Raw genomic sequence first — 27,110 nt, 5'->3', positions numbered from 1 at the left:
ATTAGGAAGTAGTAAAAGGATACAAAGGATTGGGTGTAGGAAAGGAAGCACATAGCTTTTGGCAGCATGGAAATGTCTCATGGTACATAGGAATGCTGTGCAAGGAATTGGACTGGTAAATTCCTTTGTTAAAAAGTCATTATTAGGGGCTGGACTTGTGATTCAGTTGGTAGAGTACTTGCCTATCACACACACATATACACACAACCATGGGATTCATAGCCAGTACCATAAAAACTGAATGATATGTACGCTTGAAATATCAACACACGAGAAGGGGAGCCAGGAGGATCAGACATTGATGTCATCCTAAGCTACACAGTGAGGATTGAGATACACAAGATCTTGTCTCTAAATAAAGTAAAGGATAGAAATAAAATCTAAGGAATAAAAGTTTAGGGAAAGTTCACAGTTTATGACATCACACTATGCACTGCCTCTTTCTTAGCATAGCGAAGTTAACTGAATAACCTTTCTCCCACATAGGCCTAAAGAAAACAATGTGTTCCATCTGGTTTAACACTTGACTCAAAATAGCTACCTCAAGAATATCTACAGAGTTAAAGATATTTCCGAGCTGAGATTCCAGTACTGGCCCAGAAGAATGTAGACCACAGGGAAAAGGAACACAGTGTATAATTACATGATGAAATCAACTGTTGAGTTTCAAATGCATTAAAGCATATGAATCAGTTTGAAAACATGATAGGTACATTCCAGAAAGTTCTAAGTATCACAAGAGAATATCACTAACATACTACCCTGGAATGGTTACACTAATATCTTGAGATTTACATGTTAGCAGACATCAGTGTTTTCCCACCAGACATTGCCTTCTGAGAGATACAGTTGGATGAATAGTTGATGTGGGATAATGTATCATTTTAGTAGTATTTACAAATAGCTGCAATGTTGAGATTCAAGAACTATAAAAAAATTATCATTTAAACACTGATATGCATTGGGTGAATATTATTCATATTTTATGTGATAAATGCTGCCCATGACTTCTTAATTATTCTTCTAATATAATTATAGAATTGCAACATATGTTGTTACTAAATTTAGAACACCAGAATTACAAAATGATTAAATGATTTACCTGAGATAATGGCTACGAAAGATCAAAGACAAAAATCATTCATAATAGGTTACAGAGTTTATGCTATCAAATATTTTATAAAACTATCAAACTGCAGTTGAAAACCAGCAAAGAGACACTAAAGTGATATTAAGACTTAAAGACTTTAATTATGCAGGCATTTGTTATAGAACTGGCAACCAGTCAGCTCATTAGTAGTTTATGCTCATTCAAGTAGTCAAAATCCATGATGGAGCCTTGCTCATTGGGACTAGGATTCAACTTGCTGAAGGCACGTCTCATCTCAGTTTTCCAGAGGTCAAAGAATGTGATACTGGTCAACAAGAAGGCCCTCACCCATCATAATCTGACTTTTTTTTTGCTTGTTCCACTGGTATTCTTCAAAATGTGTGGAGAAATTTTAATCTAGCAACATGGGAATACTCTGCCAAGGGATCATATCCAAATATCTATGTCTGTGTGTTCTGGCTGGAATAAATTCATGTCCTTAGTATACAACGTTAAGGTAAAATTAGTTTGTAGAAGGAAGCAGCCAAGTTTGAAATGAGCGTTTAATTGAGAGGCAAAGTGATAAAGTAGAGAGAGATTTGACAGAATCAGAGATACGATGCACACAGGTCTCATGAGAATGAACAGCAAGTGTAGTGCAGTGGAATTGAGTTTGTTCATCAATTCCTGTGGATCAGTGAAGGTTAGCCGAGGTGGTTGAAGCCAGAAAATAAGGAGCCAGAAAATTAGAACAGATTTCCAGAGTAAGTTTGAGGCCAAGCAAAGCAATTCAGTGAGAAGCTGAGAGAAGCCAGATTGAATCAGTTGGCTTGGAGAAGAGTTCGAGCTGAGTTGAACCAGCCGGTGAGATTTCAGAAAGAACTAGTAAGGGTGAGCTTATTCAACAGTAAGCCTCCAAGATGACATTCCATTAGGTGAGTAAATGTTACTTTTATAAAAAATGTGGTATGAAAAAAATTTAAACATAGACTTTTAACAATGCAGCTAATATTTCCCAGGGATGATTAAGCTTTTTGCACTCATAAGAGTATCTCTGGTGCACTGACCTTTCTGGGTCATATGACATCTCACATGTCACATGGGAACTGTGCTGAAGAGGTCTGTTCCTCAAAGTACCTCTGCTGCCTTTCTCTATGTGGAAGCACATTATAAAGTATGGACCTGGTTGCCCAGGCCACATTATCAGGATTTAACAAGTGACCTCAATGCTACAAGCAGGTGAGCTTCAGTGTCTCCAAGGGCGTTGTGATTATCCTTAACACCAGCAGCAAATACACATAGAAGAAAATATCGAAGGAACATTTTCATGCCTCTAAAGTAAGCTATTGCTGCAGGAGTCTACACAAGCCAACAAATGTGATCTCCATAAATATCTCATCATATTTGATACAATAAAATTATCATTATGAAGAGAGTATCTGAGATACATTTAGATGTATTTGAGATTACACAATATTTAGTTCAATATATGCTTTCTCTTTTGTTAAATACATGACTGGAGGTCTCTTTACATGTGTTCTATTAATTAGTTACTTAAAAAGTCTGGGAGAAAAGTTTTCACAAGCTAGCAAGTTAACTTAATAAACAAAAGAAAATCTAGTGGCAAATTTAAGTGTATTCTTTCTATAAATTTAAGTTATTGCAATAAATTCAGTAGATGTCATTTCAACTGCAAAAAGCATAACTGAAGGCGCAAATGCGTATCAGAACAGTCCTCTGCAGTGAGATCTGCCACACAAACACCTGATCATGGAAATTACATACATGTCTTTGAGGTTGGAGGTCAGGAACATTCTAAACAGAGCAGAAATTGGGGTGCACTTCAAAGGCTTGCCTAGATATGTATAAATTTGGTCCAATTCCCAGAATGAAATCATAGTATAAACAGACTTACTTATCTACAAAATGTAATCACTGTTCTTAAAGTTAAATAAAAATTTTAACTTCAGATAATGAAATTCAAATATCTTGATGTAATGTATATTGAATGCATGGGATGATTCTTTTTCATGTTTAATTCTTTAATTTCTTCAAGAATGTTTTATAATAGACATACTCTACATAATACAAGGCAATGTGCGTATTCCAGTAAATGTTCAGGATTTTCAACATGTGAAGGCATGCACACTAATGTGGACACTTTATTGATGACTCAACTTCCAGGTAGAACATGGGGCCCCTAAAGCAGCACTGGACGCCCAATGCCAGGCCTGATATTAACAAGACATCTTTTGAGCTGTCTTTGTTTTGCCTTCTTAATAGCCAGTTATGTGAACATGAGTAATATTAATGTTTATCTTAATGCTATATTCACAGATTCATGCTCATTTGTGAGTATTCAACAAACAGTCAATCAGCAACTGCTCTTGGTCCAAGATCCATGATCTATAAAAGCAAACTACTTTTATTTTTTTCTTCATGGGTTCTCAAGGTCAGAAATAATGACTCATATCTCATAGACCCAATATTCACTTGCTACATGAATTAAAAAATAAATTTCTATAGTCAGTGACCTTAATCGCCTATATCTAGAAGCCATCAATTGACCACACATTGACTGGACAAATGTATAAAATGAAAGCGACCATGATTTTTCTCACATCTTGATGATATTGTTACAAAAGTTTCTCATTAACATTAACTTATTCAAAGATTAAAAGTAACAGTAGAAACAGAATCTTAAATCATCAAAATGTAATGATTCTGAACTGTAGCCAGTAGAAAAGTCCCTGAAGCCCATTCTCTGGAACTGATCCCTAAACATCAGAGTAAAAGAAAATGGAAAGAGGTGCATTGTAAGTTATAAGTACACAATCACCGTGTGGGAAGGAGGGAGAGAGAGGAAGGAAGGATGTGCGGTGTGGGAGAAGGCAGCAAGTACTTGAAGGACTTTATGGATAGACTAGGGCATCTTTACTTCGACACCTAGCAGGAGCATTGCATATGGTGCGTGCTCCTTAAAATGAGGAGCAAGGGTAGGGCACACTGAATGCTTTTGTAATACAGTTGTCAGGATCGCTCCTCATAAGAATATTTCTCCCTCCCGACCCTCCTGATTCCCTGTGTTAATTAAGGCCTCTCCTTCCTTCACTATTCCTAAAACTTTATTCTAACAATGACCATCTCTGGCAGTAAGAGAATTACTTATCATTCATATTTTATCATGTTTCCTTTAGGAATATTTTATACCTGAAGGTTTTCTGTGTTTGAAAAGGTATTTTATCTATTTAAATCAGAATTAAAGAAAAAGGACAGAGAAGGGAATGAATAATTTGTAAACTGGAAGATAAAGCGAACCCTGTGACTATCAGTGTACGTTTTTATAGCTTAAAAATATACCCCATAGTTAGTCACAGACCATGGGAAATACTGAAATGGGAACAAAGGTGAGCAAGAAAACCTGTGTGCAAAGAGCAGTTACGGCAATTGTTCATGTTGCGGTTTCAGAAGTGATAAGCTGTCCTTGCACACCTGCCAGAGAAAGTGTGACAGGGGGCCGAGCAGGAGCACTTCACACAAACCTTTCCTGGCTCTTGACTATTCGTGAAACTCTACAGACTTTGCATAATTAAATTCAAAGACAATATTCAAATTCAACATCTTTGCCAAGTAAAAGTTTAGAAAGAATTTTGTCAGTTTTAAGGATGTGTATGAACTGTGTGCTTAAGAGAATTCTCTCCTGAAGACTCATGATGTCAGATCCCCTGCATATGAAGTTACAAGTACTTGGTTGCTATCTGCCTTGCGTGTTAGATACCAAGACCAGGGTCTGTAGAAGAGCAGCATCTACTCTTAACCACTGAACTATTTCTCTAGCATTGCAACCCTGGAAAAATAGGTTTTAATCTAAACGGTAAAATAGAAGTGAGGTAAGGTTGGTCTGTAAATTATTTTGCTCTTCTTTACCTTTTAGAGGATATTCATGGTCTTCTAATGCCATTTGCAATAGCTGTGTCCAGAAGTTGGGATCACTATCCTTATCTATGTGCTGAGAGGCAGACACAGAAAGGACTCACTGGGTTCCCCCTTTATCACTCACATTGCCTTTGAGGCCTCTGTCACTGCCTGGCCAATAACACACCCTATAGCATGTCTCAGTAAAAACCTACCACAGATAGGCTCGCTGGCCAGAGCCAATAACCTTTCTTAAGAAGAAAAGAAATAAATTAAACCTGATAGGCCTAGTGAAAGCTTCCCGGTTTTGTGCTTATCCTCTTTCCTTATCTTTCTCTATGGGAAATGAGTACATTTCCCGTAACAATAAACAAGCACCGCTCACCGATCTTCTCTACAGTGTGACCTGAGTGGATCCTACATGTTGGACTTAATCAACAACATAGTGCAGGGAAATCCACAACGTTCTCTTCTCACAGACCTTAAAGTCACCCAAAACAGATGAATACTGACCAGATATTCATAAGAACTTACACATACTACATATGAGGCAAGAATCCTATAAGAACAAAATGTAGACTTCCATTTTAGAAAGCACTATTAAATATTCATTATAGACCAATGAGTTAGACAAGACTTCCTTCGAGCAATGTTTAAACTGAAGTATACAAGATGAGTAGGACTTACCTAGGAGCAAGACCAGAGGGGAATCAAGATGAAATAATCAAGATGAAATAGTTTCATGTGCCCTGTGTGTGTGTGTGTGTGTGTGTGTGTGTGTGTGTGTGTGTACACATCATTCAGTGTGGTTAAACACAGAGAGCTGAACAGGTAGGTTAGGCATCATCATTGGCCTAGGCTGTTGAGCAGAGTTCTGTTATTCAGATTATCGGTCAGTGAACATCTCATTAAAAGAGATCTGTTGTAGTTTACCCCCAGGTTCTGCAATATCTTCTGGGAAACCCAGTGCAAATCACATATTCAGAGTACATTATTATGCACACGGTTAAACATGTATGGTAGGACATGAGCAATACCCCACTTCTACATCCTGACCTTAACATGGCAGCTACAGCCTCACTGAATCTCCCTAGACGTGGAGGCCGAGTAGCAGAGGCCCACCATGGTCATTATGGACTTTACTTCAAGCAATTTTTCTTTGTTTTGTATAAAAATTCCTAACTTAAAAATAATTTCGGACCAGTGTTATTTTATAGACTTCCTACACAGTAACAACATTTTGAAGTATTTCTATAAGCTTCTATGACTCTCAAAAGTCTCCATGGTTTGAAGATAAATAAACTAACAGGACCAGTCTTAGAATAAATCATGTGCAAGGTTATTGACTTGATCCCAAGGACAGTGGGAAGACTAGAAAGATGACAACACAGTAAGGCTAACAGAAGGCATCACTTAGTTACAGGCGATTTGGCCAAGTGCCCTGAGTTACTCTCAGAGCATGATCAGAATATGCACTTGCCTCATGATTAAATTAAACAATTTTTAAAAAATCATCATGAACAATTTTTTGAGGGTTTTATGAGTTAGATTAAAGATAATATAAATGATTTGCTTCATTGTAATCATTCCACTTACAGAAATTTATCTGCTTCTTAAATTATAAATAGTACAATCCCCTCTAGGCATGTCTAAACAGATAAATCTAGATTATGATACCAGAGTGCAAAAATCTTATGAGATCTGATCTTCAACCAAATGCTGTTCCTGTGTTTATTTTTGTGTAATGCAGAAATTTCTGTGAATAACAACTGAGACATATTAAAAGGTTTTGTGAAGATTAAAAGATAATGCAAATATACAGCATGTACGAAGTTTTGTGACTGTGTAGATTTTCCCGTGGCAGGGCCACAACATAGACCCATGCGGCAGAGGAATGCTCACAGGGGAGCATTTACAATCAGCATATTTTTAGACACTTTTTAAAAATTGGGCTTGAGAGGCTGGGGGTATTTTGTTTTCATCTCTCATTTATACGAGTTTACTCAAATCTTATGAAATTCTCTAGTGAGTCCCAATAGGTTATCATTAAAGGTATTTGCAGTAACAATTCCTATGTATGAGAACATATTGATACCTAGCAAGGTTCTATTTATTTATATTGCTCCCACCCCCCAGAAAACAGTCCCTCTACTTCACATCTCTTTAAAACAATTTAGCTATATATTGTACAAGAAGTTCAGAAGAATATGAAATGAGAAATAATATTGTAGGCACTTAACTATTTATTAATATTTAGTGTAGAGAAAGGCTGGAATATTACAATGCTTAAACCTTAGATGTCACTTGGAGAAGGAGTAAAAAGCCTTCTGACACCAAATTAAAATTTTCAATGAAAACAGCTATCCAGTTTTCTTAAGATTAAGATTCCTAACCAGAGGCATTTCCTAGGATAGCATTAAGGTGGTTATCCAATGCGCAGTGCCTACGATTATTCCTCATGTCCGTGCCTTTTGTACAAGAGTAAAACTAACCTTAATAGTAAAACTAACCTAGACTAGAGGCAGTTCCAAGTGAAGGGGACTAGGGCCATGGCCTTCAGGGGACAGATGACTAGACATATTGGAAGTTAGTGTAGCTACTGGAATCTAGGGAGCAGGAGCTGAAGATGACGAGGATTTCCCACACTGCCCTGAACCGTGTTACAACAAAGGCTTTGCCCAGTGTCATCAAAGCCATGTTACAGTAAAGAGTGGAATCTACCTGTATGAGGAGACACTCTGTGTCACCTTAATTTAAATGGCATGGCTTTCCTGCTTTTTCGCTTCTTCATTTCCTTCTCTCTCCTCTCCTCCTTTCTCTTCCCCTTAACTCTCCCCCCATTCTTTCCCTTCTTTGCCCCCCATTCCCCTCTCCTCCTCTCCCTGCACTCCCCTCTCCTTCCCTTCACTCCCCCTCTCAGCTCCATTCTTTTTCTCTAAGGAGCTGCTGAGATTTACAACTTGCTTGCTCCCCTGTTTTTCTTTTAACCTCTAATTAAACTGTCCATGAGCTTTTATTTTGTATCCATTTTTGAACCTTTGAGCAAAAAGACTAACAGCCCCATGCAGGCACCCCAGTTTCCATAGTATCATTTGATTAGCACAAAGATACTCCCTAAGACTTTCAGTAACACTTGGCTCAGTGTAATTGTTTCTTTTGCCTTTATTTTGTCTGAGAGCATCATTTTGACTTTATGATAGCTAATAATAACACATGTTGGCATAAATATTAGAAAAAGGCTCTCTCATATAATGTTGGTGTAACAAAAAGAATTCACATAATTTTTATGGGATAATTATGTAAATTTTCAAGTCTGTACATACTTGCATTTTTACTTCCAAGATGTGTTTCTTAAGACTCGATGGATACGTAGCCACTGTGCAACTTGGATTCTTTATGCAGCACTTTTTTAATAAAAAAAATTCTGGGAACAAATATGTATCCTCAGGGAGGCTTTTAACTGCACACCCATAATATGCAAGGATATGAATGGTAAAAGTGTATGTTCTAACAAGGAAAGATAGATAAGATATATTGTAGGCTGTAGGGAAGTCAAGGGTTATTTTTGTGAGTTTGTAACTGAGTATACACTTACACCATAATAATGAACTTTTAGAATACAAATAAATATGAAAGAAGTAAAATGTTTTGGCATAAAAATTAAACATACACATATATGGACGCATGTATATATGTATATATATGTGTGCATATATATGGATATATTCATATGTATGTATATATGGTATTTTTAGTATAAAACTATCATTACAAAGGCAACTCAGGATGAAAACTCTCCTGTCTAGAGACTATCAGTGAAGGGGTCACGACACCTGAAAGGAAGTGCCCAGATGCCCATATCCATGGTCTGCTTAAGTGTGGACTGTGAACCCAAGTTCTGTCACAGGAGCCATAGGTTACAAGGAGTGTAAATATAGGATAGAACTATACACTTGTCATAGTCATATTTCTTTTACTCTTCTTGGACAATTGTGAAAGTGAAAATGCAATGACATCACAGAACATGAGTACACACATGTATAGATGATCACAGGGCCTACCTTATATGATTTATATGAATGATTTATTTTCAATAGTTTTAACTCATATTTCTTTAAAGGGAGACTAAACATAGAAAGAGCAACCAGAGGGGACAGCTACTCCACCCGAGTGCCACACTGGCTGAGGGAACGTCAGCCTGCAAGAGTGGTAACAGTTCCCTGGTTTATTACAACTGATTTGATTTAAATCCTAATGAAAGATCATAGTTTTAATCAGAGTTGGAGATCTCCTTTGGGACCTTCCCTAAGGGACCAGGAATCCCTGTGGACACCTTGAAAGACTCAGGAGAAAGACCTGTGAACGTCAGGGCACAGAGGGCTCCAGGAGAACCTTTTGAAATAGTTATGCAGAGCTCTTTGGTGCTCACAAATGCTGTAGCAGCAAGTGTGGGGCCTGCAGGGGTCTGTACTAGGTCCTTCGCATATATGTTATGGTTGTTAGCTTGGTGTTCTTGTGGGGTCCCTAACAGAGGGACCAGGTATGTCTCTGACTACTTTTACCTAGTCTTAGGACTCTTTTCCTTTTGTTTGTCTTTTTCAGGTTCAATATAAGGGCTTTTAACTTATCTTATTTTATGGTGTTTTGTTACATTTGGTCGCTGTCCTTTGGAAGCCTGCTCTTTTCTGAAGGGAAAGTGGTGGGAGTGGATCCCAGGGAGAAGGGAGGTGGGGGAACCTGTGCAGAGTGGACCTAGGGGAAACTGTAGTCCGAAGTATTGTATGTGAGAAGAATCTATTTTCAATTAAAAAGATTCCTTATGTGAACACAGCTTAATTAGTATTTGTGGACTTAGCTTAATCCTATTGTTCGATAACTGAACATATATCTATGGGAACATTCAAGTTCTATTTAAAAGTTATCTAGGTTTTCATGAATTCATTTTTATATTTGTTTGCTCGAATCTAGCAGCTTGTATAGGTTTTGTTAAAGGAACTCAACATTAAAGATTTAAAACACTGAAAAAAAAATGGAAACCATCTGCAGCTTGAAGCTCAGTTTTGCAAAGACTTAGATTTCTCTTTCCCATCCAGCTCCTTTTCAAAAGTATAGTCAACCCTATCATGCATTCACTGTCCTTAAATGTTTAAATGCTGTGATTCACAGACAGAATCGATGCGGTCACCACTTTCTCATTTCTGGACTCAAGAGATTTTTAATATTAATAAGTTCATATCTGAGGAAGGGCTTGTATATTGTTGATGGGGAATATGTTGCTGTTGAGATATTTTAGCAGTTAACTCTTATCAGGGGAGACAGAATGTTTGAGGAAGTGTACCCTAGAAGATCAAAAGCAATAGAGCTGAAATAACTCAGTTATTACACATTTATGTTGTGTCTCTAAGATATTCTATGTTCTGATGTGAAGCCCAATATACCCCAAGCATGCAAGGGGATGGTGACTAAAAAGTTTCCAGAGCATCCTTATATTTCAGACAAGGCTTGTACATTATATTCCAGGTCATAAATCAATCACCACTAAACTATCCATTTAAATTTGTGTCTTAGTTCATATTTTGTCTTTTCTATAAAAACTTAGTATTTAAATTTATTAAATTTCTATTTTATTTGATCAGTGTTAGTTAACTATTTAGGCAGAGTGTACTATGAACCACACATTATGTAATAACAGGCATATACATTGTATTTTGCCATAATTAAATGCTGTGACATATTCACTAACATGTTCAAAGTTAGGATCAGCACAAGCACACATGCACACATGTGCTGGATTTGATGGCACATATTCTAGTGCATATGATTTGGGGCTTTGGAAATCCTGTTTCAACATTTGTTTTCTTCTTTGACTTTTTAGCACAGAAGGTAAGACTAAGAGAGCCATAAGATTTTCTTCAAAATCAATTGGGATTTTCCGTTTTTAACTGCCAAAGAATGGTTGCTCTATAATGTATGCTATTTACAATTGCAGAGTTGATTTCTTCTGATACTCAGCTCCTCATTTATCTTTCAGGAGTCTAGGGCACAGCAGGATCAAACATCACATGACCTTTCTTCTTGCCTCATGCATTACTATGGTTTTATTATTAAATCAATTAAGATTCCAGATTGATTACTAAAGACTCATTAGACACTATGATTCTGGGATTGCCCAAAATTATACAAAGGAAGTTATCACATGCAATGGTAGAGTCAAAAAGTACAAGAGAGGATAAAATACAAATTTTAGGTGAGTACATTCAAGAAATAGAATAGTTTCAAGTTTTGGAAAGGCCCCCAAAACTCTCTGAACTAAATAATAATTTAATTTCTGAAAGCAGAACTTTACAGAAAATTCCAAGATCATCAAGGAAAAAGACTCCATCTTGATTGGGGGTTGTTAAGAGACCATGGTGGCCTACTGATCTTTTCAAGCAAGCATCCAGACCTCTGGAGAGGTATATGTTAAGGGAAGGCTGAAAGCAAGAAGAGAAGTGAGTTCCCAAAACTTCATCATTACTTGTGGTCATGGCCAGTCTAGGCAAAGAGCACTGTCAACACCAAGGCTGTGATGGCTGGCGACAAACTCATTTCGCTAACATTATTCCAAAATGAGATATAATATTAGGAAAAAGAGATCAGGTGTTAGAGAAGAATCCAGAAAAAAACAAAAGTCACTCTTTGATAAAGACAAGAAATAGCTTCAAGTCCTACTTATAGATCTATAGATTATGCCAATCACTGATCACTTTTAGACATCATTTTTAAATGCTCTCATTGCATAATAAAACTGTAGGGTATCTGAAAATGCTGAGCATTAAAGTCCTACCATGTATGTCAAAGAAGTGTATACTTAGTAATTTGAAATATTTATTATTAGTACTAGAAATTTAGTAGGGGATAGAAGAGGTATGATTGGAGTAGAGAACTAGATAATTTCATTTAGTTTATAACCAGTTAGTTTAGTTTGTTAGGTAGTAAAAAGAATGAGAGTCTAGAGCAGGGTGATACCAATGTGAAACTTACTTCTTGACCTCATAAGAGTAAGTCCATAAAGTGCCTGGTCTTCAGTGCTGCCTGTTCCACTGCTTTTTCCTTATTTTCAAAGGATTCCTCCAAGATGAAAGGGCTGCTTGACATCAACTCAAGTTCACAGTTAAATTCTTCCTAGCCCGTTTCACACAAATGCAGAATCTGCTCTTTTCCTCCCTATAAGCAGTGTTCTCCATCCTGGTCAGGGATTGTTAAGAGATCATGGTGGCCTAATGACCTCTCTTTATCTCCACCAGTGTCACTATTTATCCCTCTGCTGTTTGTTTTATCTACAGGTCAATCAATCACTGTTACAGTATCTCAGTGTGCATAGTGTGTCAATCAGTGTTATAGTGTCTCAGTGTGCATGGTGTGTCAGTCACTGTTACAGTATTCCAGTGTGCATGGTATGTCAATCAGTGTTATAGTATATCAGTGTGCATAGCTTGTCAATAAGGGTTACAGTATCTCAGTGTATATAGTGTGTCAATAAGGGTTACAGTGTCTCAGTGTACATAGTGTGTCAATCAGGGTTACAGTGTCTCAGTGTACATAGTGTGTCAATCACTGTTACAGTATTCCAGTGTGCATGGTTTGTCAATCAGTGTTATATCAGTGTGCATAGTGTGTCAATAAGGGTTACAGTATCTCAGTGTGCATAGTGTGTCAATCACTGTTACAGTATTCCAGTGTGCATGGTTTGTCAATCAGTGTTATATCAGTGTGCATAGTGTGTCAATCAGGGTTACAGTGTCTCAGTGTGCATAGTGTGTCAATCACTGTTACAGTATTTCAGTGCCCATGGTGTGTCAATCAGTGTTACAGTATCTCAGTGTGCATAGCTTGTCAATCAGCGTTACAGTGTCTCAGTGTGCATGGTGTGTCAATCAGTGTTACAGTGTCTCAGTGTGCATAGTGTGTCAATCAGGGTTACAGTGTCTCAGTGTGCATAGTGTGTCAATCACTGTTATAGTATCTCATAACACAGGATGTGATCATCACTCTCCTACTATTTGCAATTTAATTATGTCCTTCCACATGTTTTCTGACTAGTGTATTCCCAGGGGTTTTTCTAATCAACAGGTGTTTTCTGTCCTCCAATGGCAAATGATAAAATTTGAATATGTGAACTCAATATAGAAGGAAATCGCTATTCAGTGTGTTCACATGGTTTATCTACCTGTAGAGGAGTGTGGAGATAGTGTGATTGGGTCTTGGATTTTGGTTAGTTCTTGTCCAGGTCCACTGACTCATGATTGGGGACAGAAGGGTCTGGTCACCTACTGGCAGGAGAAAACCACAGCATCACTGCCATTTTGTCTTTTAATTCCTTAATTACTCATTATTTTTGGTTTTTATGGTGGCATTGATGTAAATACTATGCATAGGTAAATAAAGTTCTCCATTCCTACACTGATCGCTCCTCTCATTAGGGAATAGCAAGCACATTTGTGTCCAACCCTTCCTCTTAGTTGTTGCAGCATCATTTGACCCGGGGAACCTGCAACCCCTTCCTCTTGCTTCATCTTTCCCCTAGCCTTTTCTTTCTCTCAGTTTTCTTTCTATTTTTCATTTGTTCCATTACTTCCTTCCTTCCTTTGTTCCTTTCTTCTCTTTCCCTTTTTATATTTGATAGTGGCAAGATGAATGTTTTCAGTTGATGTCAGGTTATGCCACTGCACCATCAAGATATTTAAGTGTGGCCATAGAGTCAGGATGACTAGAATTAACTAAGTCACTTTGAAATTGCAATTAATAGTGTGTGGTATATTATAAACCATGATAATTAGAATGTTCTGAGTTTTAGAAAAACCTGAGATGTGTCACTCATTTCTTAAGCAATCAGACCATCTGGTCAACCTAGGAAAGGTTAGCATACTAGAATATCACAGAAGATGGACTGATTTGCTCAATCCAAACTAGAAAATTGTGATAGAGTTCACTTACATTTCTGGAAATTTTCAGCAATCAGTATTAGATAGCTCACCCAGAGTCTGAAGTATCTATTTTCATCTATAAGCAACTTCACAACATGATTTCAGAGAAAATTTCTACCCCATCTTGCTTTAGAGAATCATGGCCTACTTCCTAAAAACAGGAAGTTGTTTTCAGCATAATTCCTAGATTTCAATGTTTCATCTAAGTATTAAGAATTATTCAATTGTTTTTTGATAACATATTAGTAGAACAGAATATATTAAATATCTTTATATGAAATACTCATTAAAACTCCCAGAAAAGATACATGAATTGGACACACCACTTGGTATATATTATGGCATGGACTATAATATTGGTGCTATGAATTAATTAAATTATATCAAGTAATTATGGTAAATATCTAGTTAATGGTTTAAAAATATTTGCTGGATTAACTCTGAGAATTATGAACAATTCTTTGTGGTCATTAGTAAGCATAATTTCCACACCACTAGCAAATAATTCTTTAGAACTCTCTGCTTTGCATACAAAGTCATGTCTATTAAGGAATTCCATCCCAACTATAAAAGACGCAAGAAAAAAAGAGAGAGAAAAAAAAAAGAGTCGAGTTTGAGACCAAATCATATGGGAGAAAGTTGTCCACAATATTCTGAGATTTTGTTCTGACAATTCTTTCCTTTCTTGCACCTCCCCCTTGTTCATTGACAGACTATTATGTTCAGAATGGTTACTGAAAAGTTTCAGCACTCAGAAATGCTTGTGAGACATATAAAAATGTCTTTATTCAGACTGGAACATATAATACCTGCCAAATTTTTAGGTTTGAAACCACTTTCAATAGGAATTAAAAGGCCTCCTTCCTTGTTGAAATAGGACTATCAATAGACAACTTGTCTGCTTGGGAGAAATAGCAGGTTCTTGTCTCTGATGTTGCAATTTAGTTTAAAATCACTTTGTGATGACAGGGTACATAAAGATGACAAAACTCCAAAGATGACAGTCTAATTTTCAAAGATGACCGATCATCGATAAAAGATTAAATAACGTAAACATTTGAAATGCCAGATTATCAGGTGGTGGGCACACTTGCAGCATTTCAGGATGCAGAGACACTACTGATAAGACAGACTGATCCTTCTGACATTCCTTCTGTATGCTATGCAGAAATCAACCTTCCCCAAGAGATGTGAATGAGTGGTTATTGTTTCTCACTTACAACTTATGTATTTTTCTCCATTCTAATGCAGTATATTAAATGGTACCAAACGACAGGCACAGAGTGGTCAAACTCAGTTTCTACAAAGTCCCATGACTGATTTGGAAATGTTCTTCTTGAGCATAGCCAGTCCTTAAGTTTTAATAGCAATTTTATATACGTACCAGAATGATTAGACACGCTGGTCCTATGAAGCTCCAAATAAAGTTGTTTTCAGTGCTAAGCCAACATCTGAAAAGTGAGTGAGAGATAAAAGTCAGTGAATACACTGTATGGACTAGAGCAAAATGACATTTTCAAAGACACACAGAGCATTCGGTACTGTCTTTTAAATACTCACAATGTCTGTTTGACTTACACTTTGGTGGTACCATAATATCTGTATCCTAAAGATGCCGAAAATCCAACAACTACAGCTGGGCTGAGATAGCCAAAAATATAAAAGTTCTTGTGTAAAAACCCCTTGTTGTAGATGAGTCCAACAACGAGGAGGTATAGGTGAATGCCTTCAATGCACATCCAGGCAAAGGCAGCCAAGAAGAAGTAATGGAGCAAGCCAGCGATGATAGAGCAGACCAACTAGAACACGAATGGGAGAAGACACCATAAGCAACATTCTCCTTATAATCACCATATCATTTCTCAACGTTCTTCATGAAGGATGGCACTTTATATCACGACTGCGCACTAAAATATTCATGTCCAATCAGCCTTGTGTTAAAGATTCTCTACTTGAGGCTGGTTTAAAAGAACTGCACTTGATCAGTGGGAAGTGCCAACCAATCTTGTGACAGAATTAACCTTATTGACTTATCTTGAGATTTGTTGTCTTAATGAATTAATGTTCTGGGATAAATGGGGGGTTCTTCATACAAATTGTCTGTTTCTCGGTGGTAGTATAGTGGTTTAAACGGACTTCTCTCTGGATAGCATTGTCCTTTCCATTTCAAAGTTCAAAGAATAAATTATCCCTAAACCATATAAAACAAAGTGAACATTTTAAGGGGCAAAACTGAAAATGTACAAAAAGTAGTATGATTACCAAAATATAGATTGCAGAATTTCTTCTGGTTGTAAGGTTACTATGTAAATTTGAAATGTGTTTTTGTTAAATATTTTTCATGAGCATTTGTTTAGTACTTAGAACTGGAATTATATTTAAATTTGCTTTTTATTTAAAAAAAACTTTATGTGTATGTTTTTTTGTCTACTTGACTGTAGGCATACCATATGCATGGGGGTATCCTTGTAAGTCAAAAGATAGTGTCAGATTCCTAGAGAGTGGACTTAATGGGTGGCTGTGAGCCACCAAATGTGGTTGTTGAGAACTGAACTCTGGTCTTTGGCAAGAGCAGCAAGTGTTCTTTAGCACTGAGCCATCTCTTCATCCCCTAGAATTATGTTTACATAAACTAATAGGAAAATATCCATGCCCTGAGTAGTAAAATTAATAGTGTGTATTATTGGAAGGGCCATACACCATACATACTATATCCCTTTTTAAAACAATGTAGATAATGGAGAAGTTGCTAGCTTCTTAAGAACTTTAGCTCTTGCAGAGTACCAGGTATGTTACCTAGCTTCCATGGAGGCTCACAATCATAGTTCCAAGGTATCCAATGGCCTCTTTTGAACTCTTCCAGCAGTAGGTAGTACACATGCACATCCATGCAGGTAAAACACTCATACTCATAACATAAATAAACCTAAGATATTAAAACAGTATAATTCAAGAATAAGGAGATTAGATGTTAAAATGCAATGGAGACTAGTGGCTAAAAGTGGAGAAAAGAACAATTTCTGAAATTTGAAATTCAGAAGTCACTTATGAAGAAATTGGCACTGAATTGGAGCTTAAAATGGGTTGATTTCACAGGAAAGAGTTGACCCAATACAGTTTTATATATGAGCTGTAAAACAAAAACATACAGGGAAAGAGGAGATACACACATGTTCATCTGAAGGCAGAAGGTGTCAAGAATTGAGAGGTGTCATGAATTCTGTCACAAAGCCTAGAATAATTTGTATTTAAAAAAAGGTGTTTTATGTCACCTAATTCAGAAGGGAATGTAATGACTGGTTACTAGCTTTAATCTTTGAAACATTTTCATGGGGGACTGAAGTACATAGTCTTTTTACTGGTTTTTGTCCCAAGAGCACATTTTTTCAGCCAGTGCATGGCAGGTGTTTAGAATTCTCGTTGCTGTTGTTACATGTGAACTTCAATATTATTCATACCCTTATCAAGGCTACGGCCAGTAGTTGGCTTACAGATATACTGGTTGCCTAGAGACCAGGGAGGACTCTTTTGATTAATAAAGAACCCTTTCAAAGGATGCTATGGAACCTATGATGAACTTCTTAGAAGCACACTATTCTTTCCTTTATAGAGAGTTGGAATGTGTTGGCTGCCTCTTTCCCTCTGCAACTGCAATTTTCTCTCATAAGAATGTCCGTGTGTGTGTGTGTGTGTGTGTGTGTGTGTGTGTGTGTGTGCGTGTGTGTGAAAATGTTTAACCCCACCTACATGAGTTTTCTGTAGATATAGATTAGTAAAATATGAAACTCTCTGATGAGGTCCCAGGTCACCTCACGGGTTTTTGTGCTTAATCTCTGTGGTGCTTTGCTTGGACAATGGGAAGTGATACTATTATGAGATGTGGCATTATTGGAGGTGGTGTGACCTTGTTAGAGGATGCTCATGCTCTGCCCAGTGTTAACCAAATCCTCCTCCTGGGTGGCTCTGGAAGACACCCTGGCTGTCTTTGGATCAAGATGTAGAACTCTCATCTCCTTCAGTTCCACGTGGATGCTGCCATGCTTCCTGCCATGATGATAGGGGACTGAAGCACTGAAACGTTCAGCCAGACCCAATGAAGAATTGTCCTTTTTAAAAGTCACTTCCTCTACTATTAAAATTTTGTTTTAGATTAAAAACAAAAAGTTGCCTTGGTCATGGTATTTCTTCACAGCCATGAAACTATAACTAAGACTCTCTCAATCCTTAAATAAACTTTATTTCCACCTCTCTTTAGTCCTTGCTTATTGCTTATGCAAATACAGGTATTTCTTTGATTCAAAAAATTTTGGTTTTTTCCAATAATTTATATAATGAAAGATTATTTTTTGTTCAGTTTGTTGAGTGTGATTTAGATGTGTTAGCATTATCAAATATAGAGAACATAACTTAAACAATCACCTCGCTTATCTGCTACACTGAGACCTTTATTATGGTTCACGTGACATGTCCAGTTAGAGAACACAAAAGAAAAGGATAAAGTACAGTGCGGATCAGGCTTTCTACCTTATTTGTATTTATGTTGATGCCAATAAGAAAAACCAGTTCTGCCAGAAAGAGGCTGCAGCAGAGGTTCTTGTGGATTGTGGTCCTGGTGCTTTGAATTTCACTGAAGAACCAGAAGGTGAAAATGCATATGGCGAGGCAGATTAGGGAGATGATTATTCCCAGCTGAGTGATCCTCGTCAGGATATTGTAATCTTTAATTCCCTAAAGGCAAGCAGTGACAGAGTCCTTAAGAGGAAGACTTCACGACTTATCAAAGTAACTACAGCCCTGCATGAACTTCTCAGGGAATCATTAATCAAAGCGTTCATAAAACGTAAAAATAAAAATGTACATTTAGATGAGAAAAACCTGTACTTAGTATCCAGAGAAATCAGATATAAATCATGTAGCAGGTTAACAGTACTATAATTAGTAATTTTTTTCTCTAAGCATAGTATATATTAGTACATGCCTGAATAATGTTATCACCATCGGTTGCATGATATTGAAAAGGTAATTCATCATTGTAATGGGAAAATGGTTAATTAAAAAGGATTTATCAGTTGTAAGTCCAAAGCTTATGTCTATGAGGTGATTCATCTAAAACACATTAAACAAAGGTAAAGGAAAAACAGGACATGAGGGGGGCCAAAATAGTGTAGTTGAGACTAAAATGGAAATAAGTTGTTTATTTTCACATAAAGAATATAAACTTCCCTCCTTAACACAGTGGGAAAAACAGTCTTTATAATTTATACTATTTCAATCAAATTTATTATGACACTTAATAAATTTTATCAATGTAAGTATTAATGGAATTAGCTTAGTGACCTGATGAAGAAAAGTAGCATAGTAACCTGAAGAAGATTATAACACAGAGATACAAAGAAGAAATTATATCTCATCATCATCATCATCATAATAATAAACTTTGAGGAAATAGTACTGAAGCAAAACATGGATTATAAAGATATTTACCATTTTTTATATTAGAAAATCTTTGGAGTTTTATGTTCTTAAAGATACATTGGGTAAAAATGTGCCAAATTTTATTAGGCCCCAAAGTGAACCCATTATAAAGACAATGATCTGCAGATGCTACAAGAGTAAAATGTGTGAATAGCTATGGGGATATAATACAAAACTCAGAGCAACAAAAGGTCTTATGTCTTTCATTCAACCTAATGGAAGTCATGGGTTAAGTAAGTTCTTGATAGGAAAGAATCTAAAAGAATAAAAGAAAAGAATTAGAGAACAAATCAAACCTAAGACCACAGGATTTTCAATTACATTAAACATACAGTTGACCCATTAGGGAAAAACAAAAGGATCATTCTTTTCCATGAAAAGAATGGGTAAGGACAGTTGAGGACAATAAAGGAAGGCTGAGGCTTTGTGAACACAATCACACACTTGGCTTACAATGGAGGTACTAGGTGACATCAAAATCGCAAAGTGAGTCAGGTGACTACAGCGGCAGGAGGTGTGGGTGTCATTTGAGTGTGTCAGCTCACAGCCCTCAGAAGACCAGCTGCCGTTGTTCATGGTGTCAGCTGAGTAGTTCCAAAAGGCACACTGTGTCCGGTGCTTATCTGAGAGCTGAAAAATAGACACCCTACTCTTGAGACAAAGAGGAAACCACCAGAAGAACTGCGTTGCTTGTCTTTTGTTCAACTTGATATTTGTTAGATATTCTTTGTATTTACATTCCAAATGTTATCCCCTTTCCAGCCACTCCACTCTCCCCTCCCCCTCCACTTGTTTCCATGAAGGTGCTCCATCTCCCAACCACCCTTTCAACCTCAGCACCTTGGCATTCCCCTACACTGGGAAAAAGCTGCTTGTATTTAAACTGCACCAGTGGGAATAGCATGAGGCAGAACAGGAACACAGAATGAATGCTGACAAATGGTCACACTCGTTCTTTTATAGCAGACCTGAAATTCAGATTGCAATGATGCTACCTTTTTTCTAATTTTGTTGAGTTGTGATAATTTTTATTAAGTGTCATTATGTGTATTTGAAACAAAAAGAGCATCACCAACATTCATCATCTGTCTTTATTCAGCAAATGCTTATTTTTCTATTAATCATTTGTCAGTTATATAAAAAATACAGTACTGACTAAAATAATGTGTATTTATTGCTATCTTACATCTGCTTGTAAATAAAAAAATTATAAGATGAGAAAAGCAAATGAGAAAAAAGAAAATGAAATGGAAAGTAGCCCAAAGAGGCTCTTTCTAGAAGATAATGTCTGGCCATGTGAGTATGTGAGTATAGTACATTGATTTGTGTGAGTATGAGTGTGTGTGAGTGTGTGTAAGTGTGAGAGTCAGTGTGTGAGTGTGAGAGTCAGTAAGTGAGTGTGAGAGCTTTTGTGTGATTGTGTATGTGAGAGAGTGAGTGTGAGATTGTGTGAGTGTGTGAGAGTGTGTGAGTGTATGTGAGAGTGAGTGTATGTGTGTGAATGTGTGTGAGCTTGTGTGAGTATATGAGTGTGTGTGTGTGTGTGTGTGTGTGTGTGCTCGCACACGTATGTGGAGATGAGAGGGCAACTGTAAGGAGTCAGTTTTGCCCTCTGTGGTGAGCATGTAGTTCTGAAGGATTCCTTCAGGTTGTCAGGCTCCTAGAACCACTTCAGAAGCTCTTAAAAGGCAACTTTATATCCTTAAAGATATGACCATAGAAACTGGCAAAATTAGTAATGTAATAAAAATAAAAGTAGAACATAGTTGAATTCTACAACATTTCACACATGTCTCATTAGTATTGACAAGAGACTTTGAGCAGAACTAGAAATGCCAAGTGTTTTATAGAAAACTACTTGAGCATTGTGGTTGCAGTACAAGCTTAGAATAGAAAGAGTTGGCTTAAATTCCCAACACTGGGAGGGAGGAAGGATAAAAACTATATTACCTTTTCAGTGTAATTTCCATTCTTCTTATTCTCCAAAACTCACCTATAATTAAAGTAATAGCACCAAAGTATATTCTAGTTTGCTGAATGCACAGCAATTTAAAATAATCCTAGAAAACAACTTACCTTTACATGATTTAGTGTAAATGTAATTTTTTCAAGTTCATATAATGAGGGTGGGTTTGAACTAATTGAAGCAGAAATCACTGAAGAAATGACCCTTTCTGTTTCTTCAGAATCATCATTTTGCGTGTCCAGTAGGGAGTTGTCAGATGAGGAAAGCAGGGGGCCAATGCTCTTATAGCACAAGAATGCAACCACAGCATTGCCTGTCAATCAAATAAATGCAGTCAGTGGACTCATATAAATGTAAGTATGTTAAACCTCTTCAACACAAAAACTCCGTAGACAAACATTATACTCTATGGAAATCATAGAAGTTCAAATTGGAATGTGAGGCCAAATATCCCATGTGTGCATTAGTGTACAATAGTCGTTTCTTACTCTTTGACCTCTGTCAACTATAACAGCATCATATTCTCACAAACTGTGGTTGGAGAAAAAGTATTCCTATACACACTGACAGCCTGGTCAGAACAGAGAGCAGAGTCTGAGACACGTTCTCCCCTACAGAGGTAGCTCAGTGGGTTTAAGCCATGTGTCCCTGTGCAAACAAATGGCTTGGGATTAAGAAGACTGAGAATTGATTCAGTTGAGTCACACTACCGAGATCAGCCTTTGAATCTCTGCAGTGTTTCCTCCCAATGTTGAAAGCACTGAGTTCTGTAGAGTCAGAGGAGCTGTGTTTGATCTTAGCATCACACAAAAGTGGTACCAGAATGCAGCCCAATGCTGCAGAATCACAAACCCAGATATTGATAGCATGTTCAGAAAACTCTGTGTTCACATAACTGGGCCCCTCCACACCACACACTCCTTCCATATGATCATGTGATAATTTCTAAAGTATATCCATCACTATTCATTTTTATGGTTACAGGATCTTATTTAACATAAATACCTCATGAACCTTTCTTTGATCTACCAGCTCAGAAGATACCCATCTTTGAAACAAATAGATACCAATCTATGTGATGACTGAACTTGTGAGTCAACACGTAGGAAAGAGGGAACCAAACTCAAGTAATGCTTTTATCAGAGACCCAAGAACATGTCTCTGAGGCAATTTATTGATTGATAATTAATGTAGGAGAGAGCAATCCAATGTGGTTGGTGCTACTACTGACCTGGTGTCTGGGAGATGTGAGGAAGGTAGCTACACATAAGCCTGGGAAGGAGCCAGTCAGAGGCAGTCGCCAAGCCTCTTTTTGGAAAGGTGCATGGTGTAATACAGACAGCTCTCTTTATGACAAGGACTGAGGAGCTGGGTGCCCACATGTTAAGACCTGTAGGGATGTTTCTGCATAATCTCCTGGCCTTTTCTTAGGAGATGCTTGGTTCACTTTTGCTTTGTATTGGCATTCTTGCCTTTGCTATTGATAGTTTTTTTATTTTCACTTTGTCTGTGACAGACATTTCTTCAGAATCAGAAAAAGGAAGCTTTATTCTTATTTGTTTCTGAGAATCCTGGGAACAAACAGATCACTACACCTTTGTTTGTTAATAATTGTGATGCAGTTGAGTCAACACAAGGCCTGGTCTCTCTGCATCAACTAAAGTCTGGATATTCTCTCTCATTGGGAACGTAGTTATGACAACAATTTGCCCACCAACCTCTTCCATAGGAACAGTCAGAGGTGAGCCAAGCAAGGCTGAGGAATTGTCTCAAGTTGCCTTTGTGTTTAGATCTAAGGGCATTAGAAGAATTAGACCTCCTGATTAGGGTATGCTGAGATACTAGATGCCAATAATGAAATCACAAGTTCCCAGGTATGCAGTCTATCACCTTTCTATACTCTAATGGCTATTGTTAAAAACCATAGTCACTTGGCTACGTACAAATGTGCTGTTAGATATTTACTTACTGAAGCATTATAGATTATGGGTATCAGAAGACTGCAGGGACCGAGGAGGAGAAGGAAGGAAAAAGCACAGTGTGTATGCACATTATTGCTAAATGTAGGAAGTATTCCATACATTCACCTTTGGGTTCTGAATCCTGCCTGGGGTGGACTCTGGCAAATAAGCAGAATTCCTACTACCAGGTTCTTCCTTGACATGTCTTCATGATGGATTGTGAGTATAAGTCCAATAAATTCTTTCCTCCCCCCAATGGCAGTGTCATAGAATCCTAAGGAGAACGGTGTGGTGTATTTGAGCTAGTGACATCAAAACTCTTAGGAATAACCATGATGCCAATGTTTCTGTCCAATGACAAGGGCTTGAAGGAAAAAAAAAATCAAAACTTTAGAAACATGAAGTTTACATTGAAGGATAGCTACTTCTTAGGTGTCATCGTAAGACATGGTCCAAACTGAAATAAAAAGTTGGTAAGAGGTGACTTGAAATTGTTCTTTGAATCGCTGCAGTCTGAAATGGCAATATTTTAAACCATTAAATTTGTGATTTGGGGCAAAGGTATGCCATAGAAATCTCCAGCCCCTGCGACTGTATTTCCTTGATGAATCTCCTTTGAGCATCTCTTCCCTACCCCAGCTAGATTTCTGAACCTTTTTACTTCAGACAGTTTTTTGCTAATTTTAGGACTAATTGATCTTGTGGAATGTTTCCCACTCAGTTGTGCTTTGGGTGCTGATGGGGATATCTTGAAGGTTACAGAGCTTTTAAAAGATAGCACTGGTCTTGAAGAAGTGGGTCACCAGGCCTGAAGCTCTGAAGTTCCAGCCTGCTTTCCTGGGTCCTTGGGATGTGTGTCCACTCACTTCCCTTTGCCATGAACTCCTCCATTCGTTCCCCACAATGATTGCTGACTTTGATGGGCCCTTTAAAACTGTGAGCCAAGAAAATCTTTCCTCTTTTAATATCTCCTGCCAGATACTCTGTAACTAACACAACAAAACTGTACTTTCTACTAAAAATAAGGCTCACTCACCAAGAAAATGGGTTGCAGATGCAGACTCATTTGAAGAGAATACATTATTTCCTACTGAATTCCATCTGGTCTCATTTCTGGTTAATGATGCTTATGCTGTTTTGTCCTGTACTCTTTCTGTATTTTTTTAGCATTAGCATATCATTTTCTAAGAACAAAAAACTGCCTTTCATTCAATTTCTAGAAAAAAATGTGTAGGTATTTATTTTAAGCAAATTACTGTGTTAAAGTTCCAGAGTCATTTTAATATATATATGTATATGTATATGTATATATTTGTAATATATATGTATAATATAAATATTTCTTGCAATATATGTACATATATTTGTAACACAGACACAAACATTTGTTGGTAGTGATAGATTTATTTGTTTTGCTTCTTTGTTTTTGTCAGTTGGAGTTCCACCAATCATTTCCTTCCCTAGTGATGTAACTCTATTTGACATTCTAGATTGCTGAAAAGGCACCAAAGTGGAACAAGATTTTCCTGCATGTTACATTTCAGGGGTAAGTTGTCCAGAATGGACTATACAATGAGCTCCTTTAAGAATCGTGTTCCCAAATGGCTTTACTGATCCTCCCCTTTGGAGAATGCTAAAGGTTCTTTTAAGCAGGATGTTCTCTAGTGGTCTGTTTGGCCTCTGACTATTATGCTAATCTCACAAGTATTCAAAAGAAAGTATGTAGAATTCCTTAACAGACATCTATTATATTTTTATTGTAAAGCTACAGTTCAGAGTACTGAACTTGACTTGTTACCCCTACCTGTCCCTATCACATGTCTAAATTTAGCTTACAAAATTACGTGAAAACCCATTGATGTCACTTATTCCCTCTGCATTCCTGCCGGCGGTTTGGTGTGCCTTTTCTAATGAATTTCACAAGTGAAATTACATGATGCAGACATCCCTGGGAGGTGTGATCAGTTTGTAAATTTGCTTTCTTTTATGATTCAACCTTAAGGAGAAGCCATTGTCTCCCGCTGCCTGATTGAGATCTGATATTATCCCCCTTATCGTCCATTTATGTGTGCCATCATTAAACACAACAAAGCTCCTATACAGTCAGCCAATATCTCTCTGAGATTTTAATTCTGTGACAACAATTTCATCATTTGTCACCAAAATATGTAGTTTCAAAGTGTTTTTCATGACTTCTAAACACTATTCAAATTGTCTTTGAAATTTCAACTGTTTAACCGGTTTCATGGATATATTCATAAATATTATTCGTATGCTTCCTTGATTGTAGTGTGGTTTAGAAGCACAACAGCTGAGGGAACAGTGGCAATGCATCATGGGTATTCTTCATTCCTTTATAACTATGTGTTTCTCACTTTGATCAGAAAAATAAATAACAGTGAGGATAATGATTAGAGAAAAAAAATCCCCAAGCAATGGAAAACAAAATGAACCAAAACAAAACAGAGAAAATATGATGAGGCAAGCATGCAGAAGGGTCATTAAAAATAAAGTCTGTCTGTTCACAATACGGTTTTTATGTGTATTTGCTGTAAGGTTTTCATTTATATTTATGATTGCCACACATTCTGAGGAAAGGTTTCAATTCACGTTTGCCCTCAGTAATATATCTTTACCTACACAAGAAGAACGACAACAGAAGTTACTCTATGTCAGGGAGAATTGTGCTGTCCATGATGCTCCAAGAGGAGATGAATGGTAATATAAATGAAAATAGTAACCACTTGCTTAACCCACTGGGGTGACAAGTAAAAGCTTGTTGAGCTGATTCCTTTATTAACTTCTTCCTTCCTAGTTTTGTTCTGAACTATTTGCTGATAAACATGGAGAGAGCTTCATTAACCTTGTACCTTATTTCCATTATCTGCCAAATGAGATTGTTAAGTCAGATAATCACTAAATTGCTTGCTACCAGCATTCTCTGTCTTAATTTTTTAAAAAGCTGCATGACTTAGAGTCTATTGTAAAAAAAAAAAAAAAAAAAAAAAAGCCAAGGAATGATGGATCCAAAGAAAAGTCTAAACATACCACTATCTACATTCACGAATTTGGTTTCACAATGAAAAAAATTAGGATATCATTGGTTAAAATTCACCTCAGGTAGAGCTGTCAGAATGAAATATCAAGTATAAACTGAATATATATATATATATATATATATATATATATATATATATATATATATATGTATGTATGTATATGAACTTAAACATTTCTATAGGAAATCACTCATATATCTGTGACATAGCCAAGTGCATATTAAGTACTTATTAGAAATCCACAGCTATGCATAAGAAGTTCGAGTCCTACCAGTTGAGTCATATGCAGATTTTCTCTTGGGGAATATTTTCACATAGCCTCCATCCACATTCATATGGGGATGAGAGTGCTTCATGTGAACTGAATCCAAAACGAAAACCCTGAGAGCTGAAATAAGAAAGATTCTACAATTAGTTTAACCAATATAAGTTTTAAATTTAGAGACAATTGCACTGGTTACAGTTTCTTTCCAGTTTGGGGCAGTATAGAGCATACTCTCCCAAAGCATAGAACATTTCTTTTCTTTTGACTATTACATTCATTTTCTAATTTTTACTGAGCTAAAAAAAAAAAAAATGAAATACTCGACATGTGCAACAACACCCACCCTCAGTGCCCACAGCAGTGAGGGCTACACTGTCTTATAGGTCTGCCTAACCTTCAGCCTATTGGCTGAA

The 27,110-nt window shown here is 37.0% G+C and overlaps 1 protein-coding gene across 1 annotated transcript in view; it reads right to left on the bottom strand.

Annotated features, from left to right (window-relative positions):
- The window catches only part of ADGRL4 (adhesion G protein-coupled receptor L4), a 103,992-nt gene that overhangs the window by 9,667 nt on the left and 67,215 nt on the right, over positions 1–27,110 (bottom strand). The window contains exons 8-13 of the mRNA XM_080915109.1: positions 26,704–26,820; positions 21,523–21,725; positions 19,900–20,076; positions 18,496–18,699; positions 15,550–15,770; positions 15,356–15,422 (exon numbers count right to left, since the gene is read on the bottom strand). Of these exons, the coding sequence (XP_080771235.1) occupies positions 15,356–15,422; positions 15,550–15,770; positions 18,496–18,699; positions 19,900–20,076; positions 21,523–21,725; positions 26,704–26,820 (989 nt within the window). The remainder of the gene's footprint in view (positions 1–15,355; positions 15,423–15,549; positions 15,771–18,495; positions 18,700–19,899; positions 20,077–21,522; positions 21,726–26,703; positions 26,821–27,110) is intronic.

The sequence above is a fragment of the Micromys minutus genome (genome assembly GCF_963924665.1).
Source record: "Micromys minutus genome assembly, chromosome: 4".
In the NCBI taxonomy this organism is placed as follows: Eukaryota; Metazoa; Chordata; class Mammalia; order Rodentia; family Muridae; genus Micromys; species Micromys minutus.
The sequence above is the reverse complement of the archived record's forward strand: the minus strand, read 5'-3'. Positions and strand labels throughout refer to the sequence as shown.